Source organism: Gracilinanus agilis, chromosome 2 (genome assembly GCF_016433145.1).
Source record: "Gracilinanus agilis isolate LMUSP501 chromosome 2, AgileGrace, whole genome shotgun sequence".
Taxonomy (NCBI): Eukaryota; Metazoa; Chordata; class Mammalia; order Didelphimorphia; family Didelphidae; genus Gracilinanus; species Gracilinanus agilis.
The window spans coordinates 30,739,543-30,752,505 of record NC_058131.1 but is presented as its reverse complement, the minus strand read 5'-3'; the positions used below and the strand labels follow the sequence as shown (position 1 = coordinate 30,752,505).

Genomic DNA, 12,963 nt, shown 5'->3' with positions numbered 1-12,963 from the left:
GCGCACACAGGTGCACGCCCAGGCAAACACACAGCGATGGTTTCCTGCGCGAAATCAGACTCGCCTAGGCAGACTCCTCACCCCCTTTTCTCCTTCTCTCATCCCCTTCCCCCCAAAAGCGCAAATGTAAAGGTTTGCACACACACACACACACACACACACACACACACACACACAGCGCCAGCTCCGGGCTGGCTACGTCACGCAGCGAGCTTTCCTTATCGGGACTCCCTGGCCCACATCCTGTGTCCATATTTGGGCATTTACGTCACAGCGACCGGGCCGGGGACTCCAGAAATGGAAGCGGCCCCGGGAGGCGGAAGACCCGCGCCAGCCCAGCAGCCAGTATATAAGTGGGGGCTGCGGGCTGGGGAGCGGGCTGCACCTTACTAAACGCGAGAAGCCGGAGTCTGGACCCCTAGCAGCCGCTCCAGGGGGGGGATCCCCAGCTCCCCAAGCCCAACAGCCTACAGATCTCTATTGCCCAAGGCTGGGAGGCAGGAGCCCTCTGTCTGCAGAGCACCTGTGGGGAGAGCCTGGATCGCCATTCCCCTATCCCCCAGAGGCAGGATCCCGAGGGCCCCTTGTGTGAGCTTCCCCGTTTCTGAAGCGGGAGCCCTATTCCGCCATGCTGAACATGAGCGAATTCTGCCCAGAAGCGCTTTTCGCCAAGTACCCTGAGGGATGTATTGAGACCAGCCAGGAGACTTTGCGACCAGGGAGAGACCCCTCCCTCGCTGGCTTTCCGGGAGGTAAGGCGCCCCCCCCCAACGCAGATACACAAGCTAAAGAAAGAACAGAAGCCCCTCTTTTCTCAGAATGGGGCAGGATGGGGGAGAGCCAGGTCCCGCAGGTGGCGGTGGTGGGGATGGATGGATGGATGGATGGATGGATGGATGGATGGATGGAAGGATGGAAGGATGGATGGATGGATAATTGTGCGTATGCTTTGGCAGTCAGGGAACTGATGCATCGCTATGCACAATGGTGTGGAAAAGAGGGGGAGGGAAGGTCGAGGCCAGTAGGTACGAGTTGGGGATGATCCCTCTTCCCCCAAGTCCTCAGATGAGCTGAGCTATCTCAGGTTGAGCCCTTGCGCTTATCAAGGTCCATCTGCATGGGCATTTACGTGTATAGGTGAGTGATTGCTTGTGTGTGTGCGTGGTCAGCGTGTGCATGCACCCCTGGCCGTGCCCCTGTGGCTCGCTCCCACACCGCTATAGGGCTGCAAACACGCCTTGGGGCTCCGCGAACCTTCGTGTGACCGCCTGAGGGCACAAGCCTGGTGCAGAGGCATTTGTGCACAAGTGGGGGAGGGGGGAGGAAGGAAACCTTGCGCACGAGTGTTCGAGGGAGCAACGCAGCGGCGTAGCCTGAAGGGACTGTCAAAGCAGAGTCAGGTCTTGAGAGTTTAGGAATCTGCGTTGCTGCCCCTTCCCTTCCCCATCTTAGCCTCTAATACCCTAGGTCTCTGCTGTTTTCTTCCTGCAGGTGATTTCCTGAGCTCTGCTCTGAGTGGCGCCTGCGATACCTCAGATTATTTCTTTCTAGAGGGTCCCTCTTCCTCACCCCAACCGGGCCTCAGCTACACTGGCAGCTTCTTCATCCAGGCCATCCCGGAGCACCCACACGACCAGGAGGCCCTGTTCAATCTCATGTCGGGAATCCTTGGCCTGGCTCCTTTCCCTGGACCCGACGGGGCGGTCCCTCGGGCCCCGCTGGACACCCTGTATGCTACCAGTCCTGACACCTCACTGCCTGGGCCCTTGGACCTTTTCCCTGCTGACCTGGGCTCCACCACCTCCTTTCCGGAGACACCCTGGGAGACCTCGCCGACTGCGGGCACCTCCCCGCAGTGTCTCTACGAACCCCAGCCGTCCCCACCCGACGTCAAGCCAAGCCTCCGAGCCCCTCCCGTGTCGCCTGACCTGGACGCCGCCCCGGCCTTCAAAGCCCCTTACGGGCCTTGGGACCTCTTGTCGGCTGGCGCCCCGAGTTATTTGCCCCAGGGAAGCTACCAGCCTAGTCCCGAGGCTGGCTTCCCCCCACTTGGCTCCAAGATCGAAGACCTACTGCAAATCAGCTGTCCCGCGGACCTGCCAGGTCCAGCCAACAGAATCTACGCAGGCACCTATGATGCCTTCTCCCTGTCCAGCTCCAGTCAGCTGCCCTCGGGAGACTTTGGGGAAGGGGGGGAGGCCCTCCAGCCAGGGCTCAGCCTGAGTCCCCCCGGGGAGGGAGGCGGCGGTGGGGACCTCCTAGCCCGGGCGCAACCGTCTCCACTTAGCCTCACTCTCCCCGGCCCATCCTCAGACTTCCCCGCGGTGCCACCCACGACGACCGAATTCCCCGGGGCTGCGCAGCTCCCGCCCCCGACGGCAGCCCCGCAGCAATCGCAACCGCCGCAGTCGCAATCGCAGCCTGCCCAAGCCGAGCCTCGGCGCAAAGGGCGGCGGGGCGGCAAGTGCAGTCCTCGCTGCTTCTGTCCTCGGCCCCACGCCAAGGCCTTCGCCTGCCCCGTGGAGAGTTGTGTCCGCAGCTTTGCTCGCTCGGACGAGCTGAACCGCCACCTGCGCATCCACACCGGCCACAAGCCCTTCCAGTGCCGAATCTGCCTGCGCAACTTCAGCCGCAGCGACCACCTCACCACGCACGTGCGCACCCACACGGGAGAGAAGCCCTTCGCCTGCGATGTGTGTGGCCGTCGCTTTGCGCGCAGCGACGAGAAGAAACGACACGGCAAGGTGCATCTGAAGCAGAAGGCTCGGGCCGAGGAGAGACTCAAGGGGCTCGGCTTTTACGCGCTGGGCCTCTCCTTCGCAGCCTTGTAGGAGGCCCTCGCTCAGTTCTCCCTGCAGCGTTAGGGGATCGCCACGAAGGCTCTGCGCCTCGGACACACACAGCCTACTGTGGGCGCTGATGTCGGGGGGTCAACCCTCAACTGCTTGGGTCCCCTTCGTGCTGGGGACCAGAAACCCAAGAGTTCTCCAATCCCATTCCTCTACTGGGCCCCGCCATGCCCTCTTCCCTTTCCGCCCCAGATCCCCTCTCCCTACTGTCACTCCGGACCAACGCCAGAGGGCGATCTTGGTTTGGCTCGGCTTTGCCCGAGGGTCGTCCGCAGGTTGGTTTTAGCGAGTGTGCCCAGCCAAGCCGGGATGGTTGGCTGTTCAGCACCACGACGGCGGACAGCTCCCCCGAAGCTCCTGGCCCCGGGAGCTCTCCCTCCTCCTACCAGGCACTTTCTTTACACAGACTCAGGACACAGACGATTGTCTTTTCTACTCTGGGCCCCGAAGCCCCTCACCTTCCCTCCTCCCCCACCAACCGGATGCCGGGGGCTGGCGGAGGTGGAACTCTCGACCCAGCCCACAGGATGGGGTAGGGGCGGGGTGAAGAATGTTTCTTTGTACAGATCTGTCTGAGTGACCATCGGGTCCAGCGTTCGCTTTTCTGGTTATTATTTATTTATTGATTTTGTAAAGCAGATGCTGCTCTCAGGCAGGTGATAAAGCTGTGTTTATTTTTGCAATTAAAGCGTTTGTGCAACCATATTGCTGACTTCCTTCCACTTGCTGCAACCTGCTGCCCTCCCCAACTCAGTTCTACGAGGCCACGGGCTTGTCTGCCCGCTAGAAGAGAGTCCTTGGTCTGATAGGGAAACTATCCCTTAAGGAGAAGCTGGTCTGAAGGGAGGAGACTCCGCCCTGGCGCTTAGGGATCCTGGTGTGAGCAGGGTCTTGAAGAGGTCCCTCCCCCTCTCTAAGAACTCACCTGATGGGGATGGTGGGGCACCCAGAGAAAAAGAATCAGGTACGTGCCATAGTAGCTCACAGGACCGTTGTGAGGATCAGATGAAAATGTTCCTGTAATAAAAATACCATTCTGTACCTTCCTGAGGACCAACCTGTTGGGAAATGGGGAGGGCCTGCTCCTGGAGGAATGGGATGCAAGTCTTACATCATTTACCCCTTTACATATATCAGAATGACATGCAGGGAACAATATGTTCTAGAGGCTAGCTTTCTGGGTTTGGAAGGCAGGACCTGTCTTATCCTGGAATTAGCTGTGTGGCCCTGGGCAAGTCACTTAATTTCTCTGAACCTCAGTTTCCCTACCAGCAAGATGAGAATAGTAATAGCATCTACTCACACAGGTGGTGTGAAGATTAAATGAGACACAGGGTATTATATTGTACATAAAGCCATTTGCAAACCTCAACTCGAGCTAGAGATTGTCAGCCATTGTTACTGTTATATAATATCTCCTCCAGTCAGGGTGGTAGAAGAAAGAGTACTCTGGGAGAGATTGGAGCAACATGACATCATAGGGTGGAGTTAGTCTGGGAAGCTTTCCAAAAGGAGGTGAGTGGCGGAGTTGAGTTTGGAAAGAATCCAGAGACAAGATTTGGCAGCAGAGAAACAAGGAAAGCTGCTTTTCAGAGCCGTGCCAGGGCAACTGGACACGATGAGAAACATTCAATTTAGTCTCTAACACAGCTTTGCTGTGAATGTCAAAGACTCACAGGCTCTTGAAATGCTGTAGACGAAATCTCTCATTTCACAGATAAGCACATACCTCTCTCTTACACATAATAATGATCATCAAAAGAATTCATTTATGTAGCACCTGACCATTAACAAAGTACCTTCATAGCCAATTCCAATGGGCATCATAACATAGCATTATTCCCATTTTACAGGAGAAAATATGTTTGGGATATATCACACATATGCATGCTATATATGACATATCACATACACATATAACATACATGGTTACTTTATAATATATGTTGTTATTGTTGGTTGTGACTGACTTCACGAGCCCATTTGGGGTTTTCTTGGCAGAGATACTGGACTGGTTTGCCATTCCCTTCTCCAGCTCATTTGACAGATGAGACAACTGGACAAATGAGGTGAAGTGACTTACCCAGGGACACACAGCTAGTAAGTGCCTGAGGCTAGATTTGAACTCAGGCCTCCCTGACTCCAAGTCTGAGACTCTATCCACTATGATGTGTGTGTGTGTGTGTGTGTGTGTGTGTGTGTGTGTGTGTGTAGTACATACATAAAAAGATGATTCAGATCGATCTAGTTACTTATCATTATGAGAGCCCAGGGAAATTGCCGATAAGTTTGGCTCCACATTCCTGAGACCTTTTCAGCCAGGGGCATCATGGTAATGATGACAGCTGACAATCTATTTAGTGCTTTGAAGATTTTCAAAGCAGAAGAGGTATGGTATAGTGGAATAGGTGCTGAACTTGGAATCAAATAAGGCTCAAATCTCAGATCCGCAATATATTCCTTAGGGTCACTTTGGCTTCCTCATCTGCAAAATGGAGATTACAATCCCTGCATTGCCTGTTTCACAGAGAGTTGGAGAAAAATGCTTTTGAAGCCAAAAATGTTAGATAAATCAGTATGTGTGCTTTTTAAGAATAGGGAATGGGGAGGGGGGAAGCAGCTGGGTGACTCAGTGGATGGAGAGCCAGGTCTAGAGACAGGAGGGCCTGGGTTCAAATCTGGCCTCAAACACCTCCTGGCTGTGTGACCCTGGACAAGTCACTTAACCCCCATTGCCTAGCCCTTATTGCTCTTCTTTCTGTCTTGGAACCAATACATGGTATTGAATTTAAGATTTTAAGAGTAAGACAGGCCTAGAGACGGGAGGTCCTAGGTTCAAATCCGGCCTCAGGCACTTCTCAGCTGTGTGACCCTGGGCAAGTCACTTGACCCCCATTGCCCACCCTTACCACTCTTCCGCCTTGGAGCCAATACACAGAAGTTAAGGGTTTAAAAAAATATTTTAAGAGTAAGAGTTTAAAATAAATAAATCAATGTAGTTGGGACTCCTTCCTCTTTAACAGTCTGCCTCTGGCCTAGTAATTTTTTTTCTAAACCTTTACTTCTGTCTTAGAATTGATACTAGTACTGGTTCCAAGGCAGAAGGGGGTGAGGGCTAGGCAATGGGGGTTAAGTGACTTGCTCAAGGTCACACAGCTAGGAAGTACCTTAGGTCACATTTGAACCTAGAACTTCCTATCTCCAGACCTGGCTCTCTATCCACCAAGGCACCTAGCCATCCCCCTATCCTGGTGAATTTTACAGGTACAGATAGCATCTGTCATCAGAGGCTAATTCCTATGATAAAGTACAAACTCCTAAAATTCAATGAACCAACCGGCTGCTTGGCCCCTTCTTCTGATGTACCCCATGTTCTGTCACTTCTCGTGATACGTGTTTGCTAAATAAAGGGCACTAGCAAGCAGAGTCTGAAGAGGTTCCTGGTTGGTCCCCTAGTCACCATGACCAAGGGACCGGGCCAAAGAGGATTGGACGCCCCGCTAAGAAGCCACCTATTCGAGGCTTAAAAGAGGAAACGCCTACCACTCTTGCTCTCTATTCTCTCTCCTCCAGACTCCATCGGCCCTCCCCAGGACTTCTAGGAAGAGGACAAGAGGGTTTTCTTCCCTTTTCTCCCCCCCCCCAGGAACAGCAAAGGGGGCCATGTACGATATGATAGTGAGGGAATGTTTTCCTAGGTTGAATCTGAGGCTGATTTCAAGTTCCTGGTTGCTTCTTCTGTTCTGGGTATTTTTCCACAGCACAGGTAACCCAGCACCATCCCAAGATGAACGTTCCTAGCCGAGGGTCTAAGCTGCCTCATCAGGTAGAGAGGTCTAAAGGCACTGAGAAGTCCAAGCCAAGGACCAGTGGATTGTCCCATGGAAAGTGCTGCCTACACTTTGATCTTAAAGGAAAAGATCATCACTATCCCGCCCCCAAGAGAATGAGTCGGGCATTCCTGGCTGGGCAGTAAATAAGAGTCTTGAATGTGTACTTAGACGGTCTATATCCAAGGTGAAGGTTCAGCAGTCCCAAAAGTCTTTGCCTCCCAAGGGAATAGAAAAGTAGTTCTGTGCTTTGGCTATTTGTTAATGAATACTTTTGAGTCCTCTATTTTAAGCAGCCCTTTTGTTTTAGAAGAAATCAGTAACTGCCCTACAATGTATTGGTTCTAAAACAGAAGAGCACTCAGGGTTAGGCAATGGGAGTTAAGTGACTTGCCCAGGGTGACACAGCTAGGAAGTGTCTGAGGCCAAATTTGAACTCAGGACCTCCCATCTCCAGACCTAGCTCTCTATCTATGGAGTCACCTAGCTGCCCCTATTAATACTTTTTTAGAAGATACTCTAGACATGAACCACACTTTCATTTTAATGAAGAGGTTTCCCCCAGAGTAGGTTTTACTCTGAGCTGAGGACAAGATGAGCCCGAGTTCGAGAAAAATCATTTCTAAACCATCTTATTGTATTCTATTCTTAAGGTTCAGCCAAACTTCCCAGCCCTCTAAATATAAATATATGTGTTCCTTCTCCCTCCCACCTTTGAGCATGCTGTTCCCTGTGCTAGAATAGCCAGGCCTCCCTTCATCCGTTGTGGAAATCATAGCCATTCTGCAAAGCCTAATTCGAATGCCCTCTCCTCTCTCAAGCCTTCCCCAGTTCCTTTGACTGGCATGATCTCCCCAAAAGTCTGATACAGCACCTTGTTTTGTCCCTCCCACCCAGACACCAGGTATTCTTTCTTTTTTTAAAACCTTTTGTTGTAGTGTCGATTCTAAGATAGAGGAGGGGGTAAGGGATAGGCAATGTGGGTTGAGTGACTTGTCCAGGGTCACACAACTAGAAAGTGTCTCGGGTCACATTCGAACCCAGGTCCTCCCACCTCCAGGCCTGGCACTGTATCCACTGTGCTACCCAGCTGCTCCTTATCCTGGATTCTTTCACATTATAGTAATCTACTCTGTTAGCCCCCTACTATGAGCTCCATATCTAATCAGCTTTGTCTAACCATCACAACATACACCCCCTTCACACACACCCCCACCTAACACTGGGCTCCCCCCAGAGAAGGTACCTAATTCGTGTTTGCTGAATTAAATGAAATCTTAGAACCTCAGAATGTAAAGAAACTTCCGACCTCCCCCTCCCTCTAGGTCAAAACGTACCTGACCAAAAAGTCCTCTTGCAAAAGCCCTCCCTGAGAAAGGGTCAGCAGGCTTTGACTTAGGGGCAATTAAGTGACTCAGGGGCTAGAAAACCAGAATTGAAGATGGGAGGTCCTGGGTTCAAAACTAGCCCTGGATACTTCCTAGCGATGTGACCCTGGCCAAGTCATTTAACCCCAATTGCCTAGCCGTTACTATTTTACTTCTGCCTTGGAACTGGCTCTAACACAGAAGGTAAAAGTTCACAAACACAAAACTTTGATTTAAAGCCTTCCGTTGGCAGGAAGCCACTGCCCAGTAAGGTTTAGGCACCCCACTTGCAGGGAGCTCTAAGAGAATGCTGCTTTGGGGCCCAAATCCGGACCACTTGGGCTTTTGTCCAGGGCTGCTTGGGGTCCAACAGAACTGGTTTCATTCCTCTCCATAAGAATAACGATGGCTAACGGCTATATAGAATTAAATTCTTCAAAGCGCTTTGCATGGATGATCTCCTTTGGTTTCCACAACAAGCCTATGAGTTGGATTCTGTCATTATTCCTATTTTATAGATGAGGAAACTGCCCAGGGCATCATCAGCCAAGGGCGGAGGCAAGATGCAAACAGACTCGAGCGCCACCTAGAGGTAATGGGGCAAGCACATCATTTTTTTTTAACCTTACCTTTTGTTGAGCCAATACTGTGTATCTCTTCTAAGGCAGAGGAGCAGGTAAGGGCTGGGTCATGGGGCTTAAGTGACTTGTCCAGGGTCACACAGCTAGGAAGTTTCTGAAGCCAAATCTGAACTCAGGGCCTCCCATCACCACTGAGCCACCTAGTTGCCTCCTGGTTTCACATTCTTAAAGATAATATTTCATTCCAGAGTCCCAACCCCATCGTGCCAGTTTTCTATTTCTGTCAAGGATGCTCACTTGGTTCTTTTTAATGGCAGGATTTTATGCAAACCTAACACCTACATACACATTTTTGTTGGCTTATGGACATGCATGTAACACGTGTTACTTTTCCACACTGGAATTAGGAATTCACTGTGTGGCACTGCTCTATAGTTTACTTAAAAGAACTGCCTGGAAGGGCAGCTAGGTGGCTCAGTGAATAGGGTGCCAGGCCTGGAATTGGGAGGACCTGGGTTCAAATCTGCCCTCAGACACATCCTAATAATCCCAATTGCCTAGCCCTTATCCTTCTGCCTTAGAGTTGTTACTAAGACAAAAAAGGTGGAGATTTAAAGAGGAGAGAGAGAGAGAGAGAGAGACAGAGAGACAGAGAGAGGAAGAGAGAGAGGAAGAAAGAGAGAGAAGGAGGGAAAGGAGGGAGAGAGAGAAAAGAGAAAGAGGGAAAGAGAGGAGAGAGGAAAGAAAGAGAGGAGAGAGAGGGAGAGAAGGAGGGAGGGAAGGAGGGAGAGAGGGAGAGAGGGAGAGGGAGAGCCTGGGGTGCTGAGATATAAGTTCAGTGGTATGCCCACTGGGTCAGATAGCTCATATGTGTCAGTGACAGGACCTGAACAGGGGATTCCACAGATCTGAGAGCCTCATTCTCCATCCCTCTCATGTGAATTCACATACCTGCCAATATGTATGTATTTCTAAATGTATTGTTATTGTATATGAAAAATGTCCATTTTTTACAGGCTAATAGAGGAATTAGGCTGTGACAGAGCTCTGTGCTTTGGCTCAGGAAGGTATAAGTTTGAATTGTAACTCTGACCCCATCTTTGAGACTCCTGGACAAGTCCCATCCCTTTTCTTCTCCTTAGGATGCAACTCCAAAGTCCCTGAAGACATCCCACTGACTTCACATATTCATAGCTCATTAGATTTAATACTAGAAGAGACCTTTAATAGGCGTTAGCCCAATTCTCTCATTTCAGCTTGGTCTGTTTCTAGTGTTTTTGTGGCATGCCCATTTCTCTCCTCTTGCAGAACTCCATCCTTGTCCACTTGGGTCTGACGCTTCGTGGGGGTTTTCTTGGCAAAGATATTGGAGTGCTTTGCCATGCTTGTTTTAGAGATGAGGAGACTGAGCTCACTTTACAGATGAGAAAACTGAGGCCAATAGAATGAAGTGACTTACCTAGGGTCACACAGTTAGGAAGTGAGAGAGACTGGATTTGAACTCAGGTCTTCCTGACTCCAGTTCTCTAGCCACTGCACTGCCTAATTCTATGTTAACATAAAAATATAGCATCAGTGATAGAAAGGCAGGTCCAGAGAAGAAGAGAGCCTCTGACACCCGCTCTGTGATTCTGGACAGATCATTTAACTTCTCGATGTATGCAGGCGATCTCTAAGGCTAGAAGTTGCAGGGAAAGTCGCAATCTGCATCAGTGGAGACGGTTTTCTCCCTGGGAGATCACTCTAACAATATAATCCCTGCGTGTAAAGCAGCTATGTGGATGTGGCTGCATGTAGGCATTGTCTGCCCCACTAGTCTGTAGGCTTCTTGAGGGAAAGGGCTCAAGCCTAGCACACACGACCTTCAAGACTTCCAGGATTTATGATTTTGTTAGCCTGCATGGCCTCAGTTTCTCAGGGCAATAAGTTCATCATAGAGCTAGGAGGGGCCTCAGAGGACATTGAGTTTGAATCCAGGTTCTTTAAATCCAGAGTCAGGAAATGGTTTTTTCCACTGTACCAGTGATGGGCAAACTACGGCCCACAGGCCAGATGGGGCCCCCTGAAATGTTCTATCTGGCTGCGCGACATTATTCCTGATCTGATGATTGGCCCCCTCTTTAAAAAGTTTGCCCATCACTGCACTGTACCATAATGCTCATCTTATGAGCAACCTGATAGTGAGCTTGAGGGGGTGGGGCGCAACTAGGTGTCTCAGTGGATTGAGAGCCAGGCCTAGAGAAGGGGGGTCCTGGGTTCAAATTTGACCTAAGACACTTTTTAGTTGTGTGACCTTGAGCAAGTCACTCACCCCCATCGCTTAGCCCTAATCGCTCTTTTGTCTTGGAACCAATACACAATATTGATTCTAAGATAGAAGGCGAGATTATTTTTTCAATGATTCTCTCAGAATTTTGTCCTTATTAATAATAAATTAATAATACATAATTTGTTATCTTTAGAGACATGTTTATATATCTAAATCATTAGTTATCCAGTTATCAGTTAAATAATTAAATAAATTAGTCCTTAACTGAAAGAGCTCCCAGCAGCAGCCTCCTGGGAAGAAGCGAAGCTCTCCTAGCTCCAAAGAAACTGCTGGAGCTCATGGTCAACTGGTGGAGCCCTGAACAGGGCAGGGCCAGCAAGCTGGCCTTTGTTGGAAGTCTACAATGTGGGAAGGCACTTAATAGCTCTATGTCCAACTGAACTGAACTGAGGATGGTCAGAAGAGAGAGGATGGAGGGTCGGAGAAAGAGGAGGATTCATGGGGGGGGGGGAGTTGGGAAGAAGGAAGAGGAGCTGGAGAAGGTGGGGAGGAGGGACAGGAATGGGAAGAAAAGGATGAGGGGAAGGTAAATGTGAGAGCAGGGATGGTAGTGGGGTGGGCCAACCAAAGCAGAAGAGGAAAAAGTAAAAGAGGGAAAAGGAGGGATTCCAGAGGAAGAGAAGGGCCAGGGGCAGCGGCAGCAGCAGCTGAGAGCCTAGAAGGCAAGAGACAGCTGCTAAGGCTGGTGAAGAGCATGGCTCAGGAAGGCTGGGTCTCTCTTTGCCAAGCTGGCTGCTGCCTCTCTTTGTCTCTGGCTTTGTATCTCTCTGTCTCTGCAGTTCCCTCTTCCCTTCTCTGCCTCTCTTCGTCTCTGTATCTCCCTCTTCCTATCTCTGTCTCTCTTCTTCTCTGTATCTCCCTCTTCCCATCTCTGTCTCTCTTTGTCTCTGTATCTCCCTCTTCCCATCTCTGTCTCTCTTTGTCTCTGTATCTCCCTCTTCCCATCTCTGTCTCTCTTCGTCTTTGTATCTCCCTCTTCCTGTCTCTGTCTCTCTCTGTCTCTGCATATCTCTCTTCCTATCTCTGCCTCTCTTTGTCTCTGGCTTTGTATCTCTCTGTCTCTGCAGCTCCCTCTTCCTGTCTCTGGCTCTCTGGCACACACTAGGTAGCTTTTAAGGAAAACATTTTTAGAGCCAGAGTTCCCATAACAACCAAGTGGGAGCTGCTTGTCTGTGAGATGTGGCGTGGGCACACCCACGCACACACGCACACACACGAATGCACACAAATACGGGCACGCGTGGATTCACACACGGAGATACACATAAGCAGACATCCAGGAACCCCGTGGAAACCGAGCCGTGTGCAAACACGGACACCCCGACTCCCACAAACACACCCAGAGACTCGCCCAGCCACCGAGCCCAAGAACACCGCGAGGGGCGAACACAGGCCGGATGCAGAGAAGCGGAAATGCAAAAAGGGAGAAACCGCCCGAGTGCAGCCAGATCCCTGGGGGCGCCCGCAATCAGCAGAGACACGGAGGCTCACAGGCAAGCACACAGAGCAGTCCGCAGACGCCCCAAAGCACCATCGCACACACATAGGCACACAGAGATACACAGAGCCCGCAGATATGGGGGAGGAGAGAAAGGGAGAGGGGGGCAAACAGGCGGGATCACGAACCAAGAACCAGCGCAACACTTGGTCCACAAACACTTAACCAAGAGATCAGTCAGTGGTATACCACTGGATTGATTCGGCCAATCAGAACTGGTCCTTATGTTGCCACCAAGGAGAGGGTAAATATGTCGGGGCAAACCAGATTTAGATGGGAGACTCTAACTTTCACTTTGGGAAACACGGGGCCGTGGAAGAAGCCGATTCTTGCGGGTAGAGAGGTGGCATAGCGGATAGAGCATCAGGCTTGAAGTCGGGATAACTTGGGTTCAAATCTGGCCTCCAACACGTCCTAGCTGCGTGACCCTGGGCAAGTCATTTAACCCCATTTGCCTAGCCCTTACCACTCTTGTGTCTTAAGAGTTGTTACTAAGACATAATACAGAG

At 50.8% G+C, this 12,963-nt stretch overlaps 2 protein-coding genes across 2 annotated transcripts in view; both read left to right on the top strand.

Moving 5' to 3' along the window:
- The first annotated feature begins 628 nt into the window (after window positions 1-628).
- On the top strand, window positions 629-2,831 carry EGR4 (early growth response 4). Its single transcript, XM_044660406.1, has 2 exons — window positions 629-752; window positions 1,492-2,831. Exons 1-2 carry the CDS (start codon window positions 629-631, stop codon window positions 2,829-2,831), a joined length of 1,464 nt encoding a protein of 487 aa, XP_044516341.1.
- Window positions 2,832-3,016: 185 nt separating this feature from the next.
- FBXO41 (F-box protein 41) overlaps window positions 3,017-12,963 on the top strand; it is a 60,862-nt gene continuing 50,915 nt past the window's right edge. Inside the window, exons 1-3 of the mRNA XM_044659289.1 lie at window positions 3,017-3,381; window positions 6,496-6,527; window positions 6,611-6,675. Coding sequence (XP_044515224.1) covers window positions 3,017-3,381; window positions 6,496-6,527; window positions 6,611-6,675 — 462 coding nt within the window. The remainder of the gene's footprint in view (window positions 3,382-6,495; window positions 6,528-6,610; window positions 6,676-12,963) is intronic.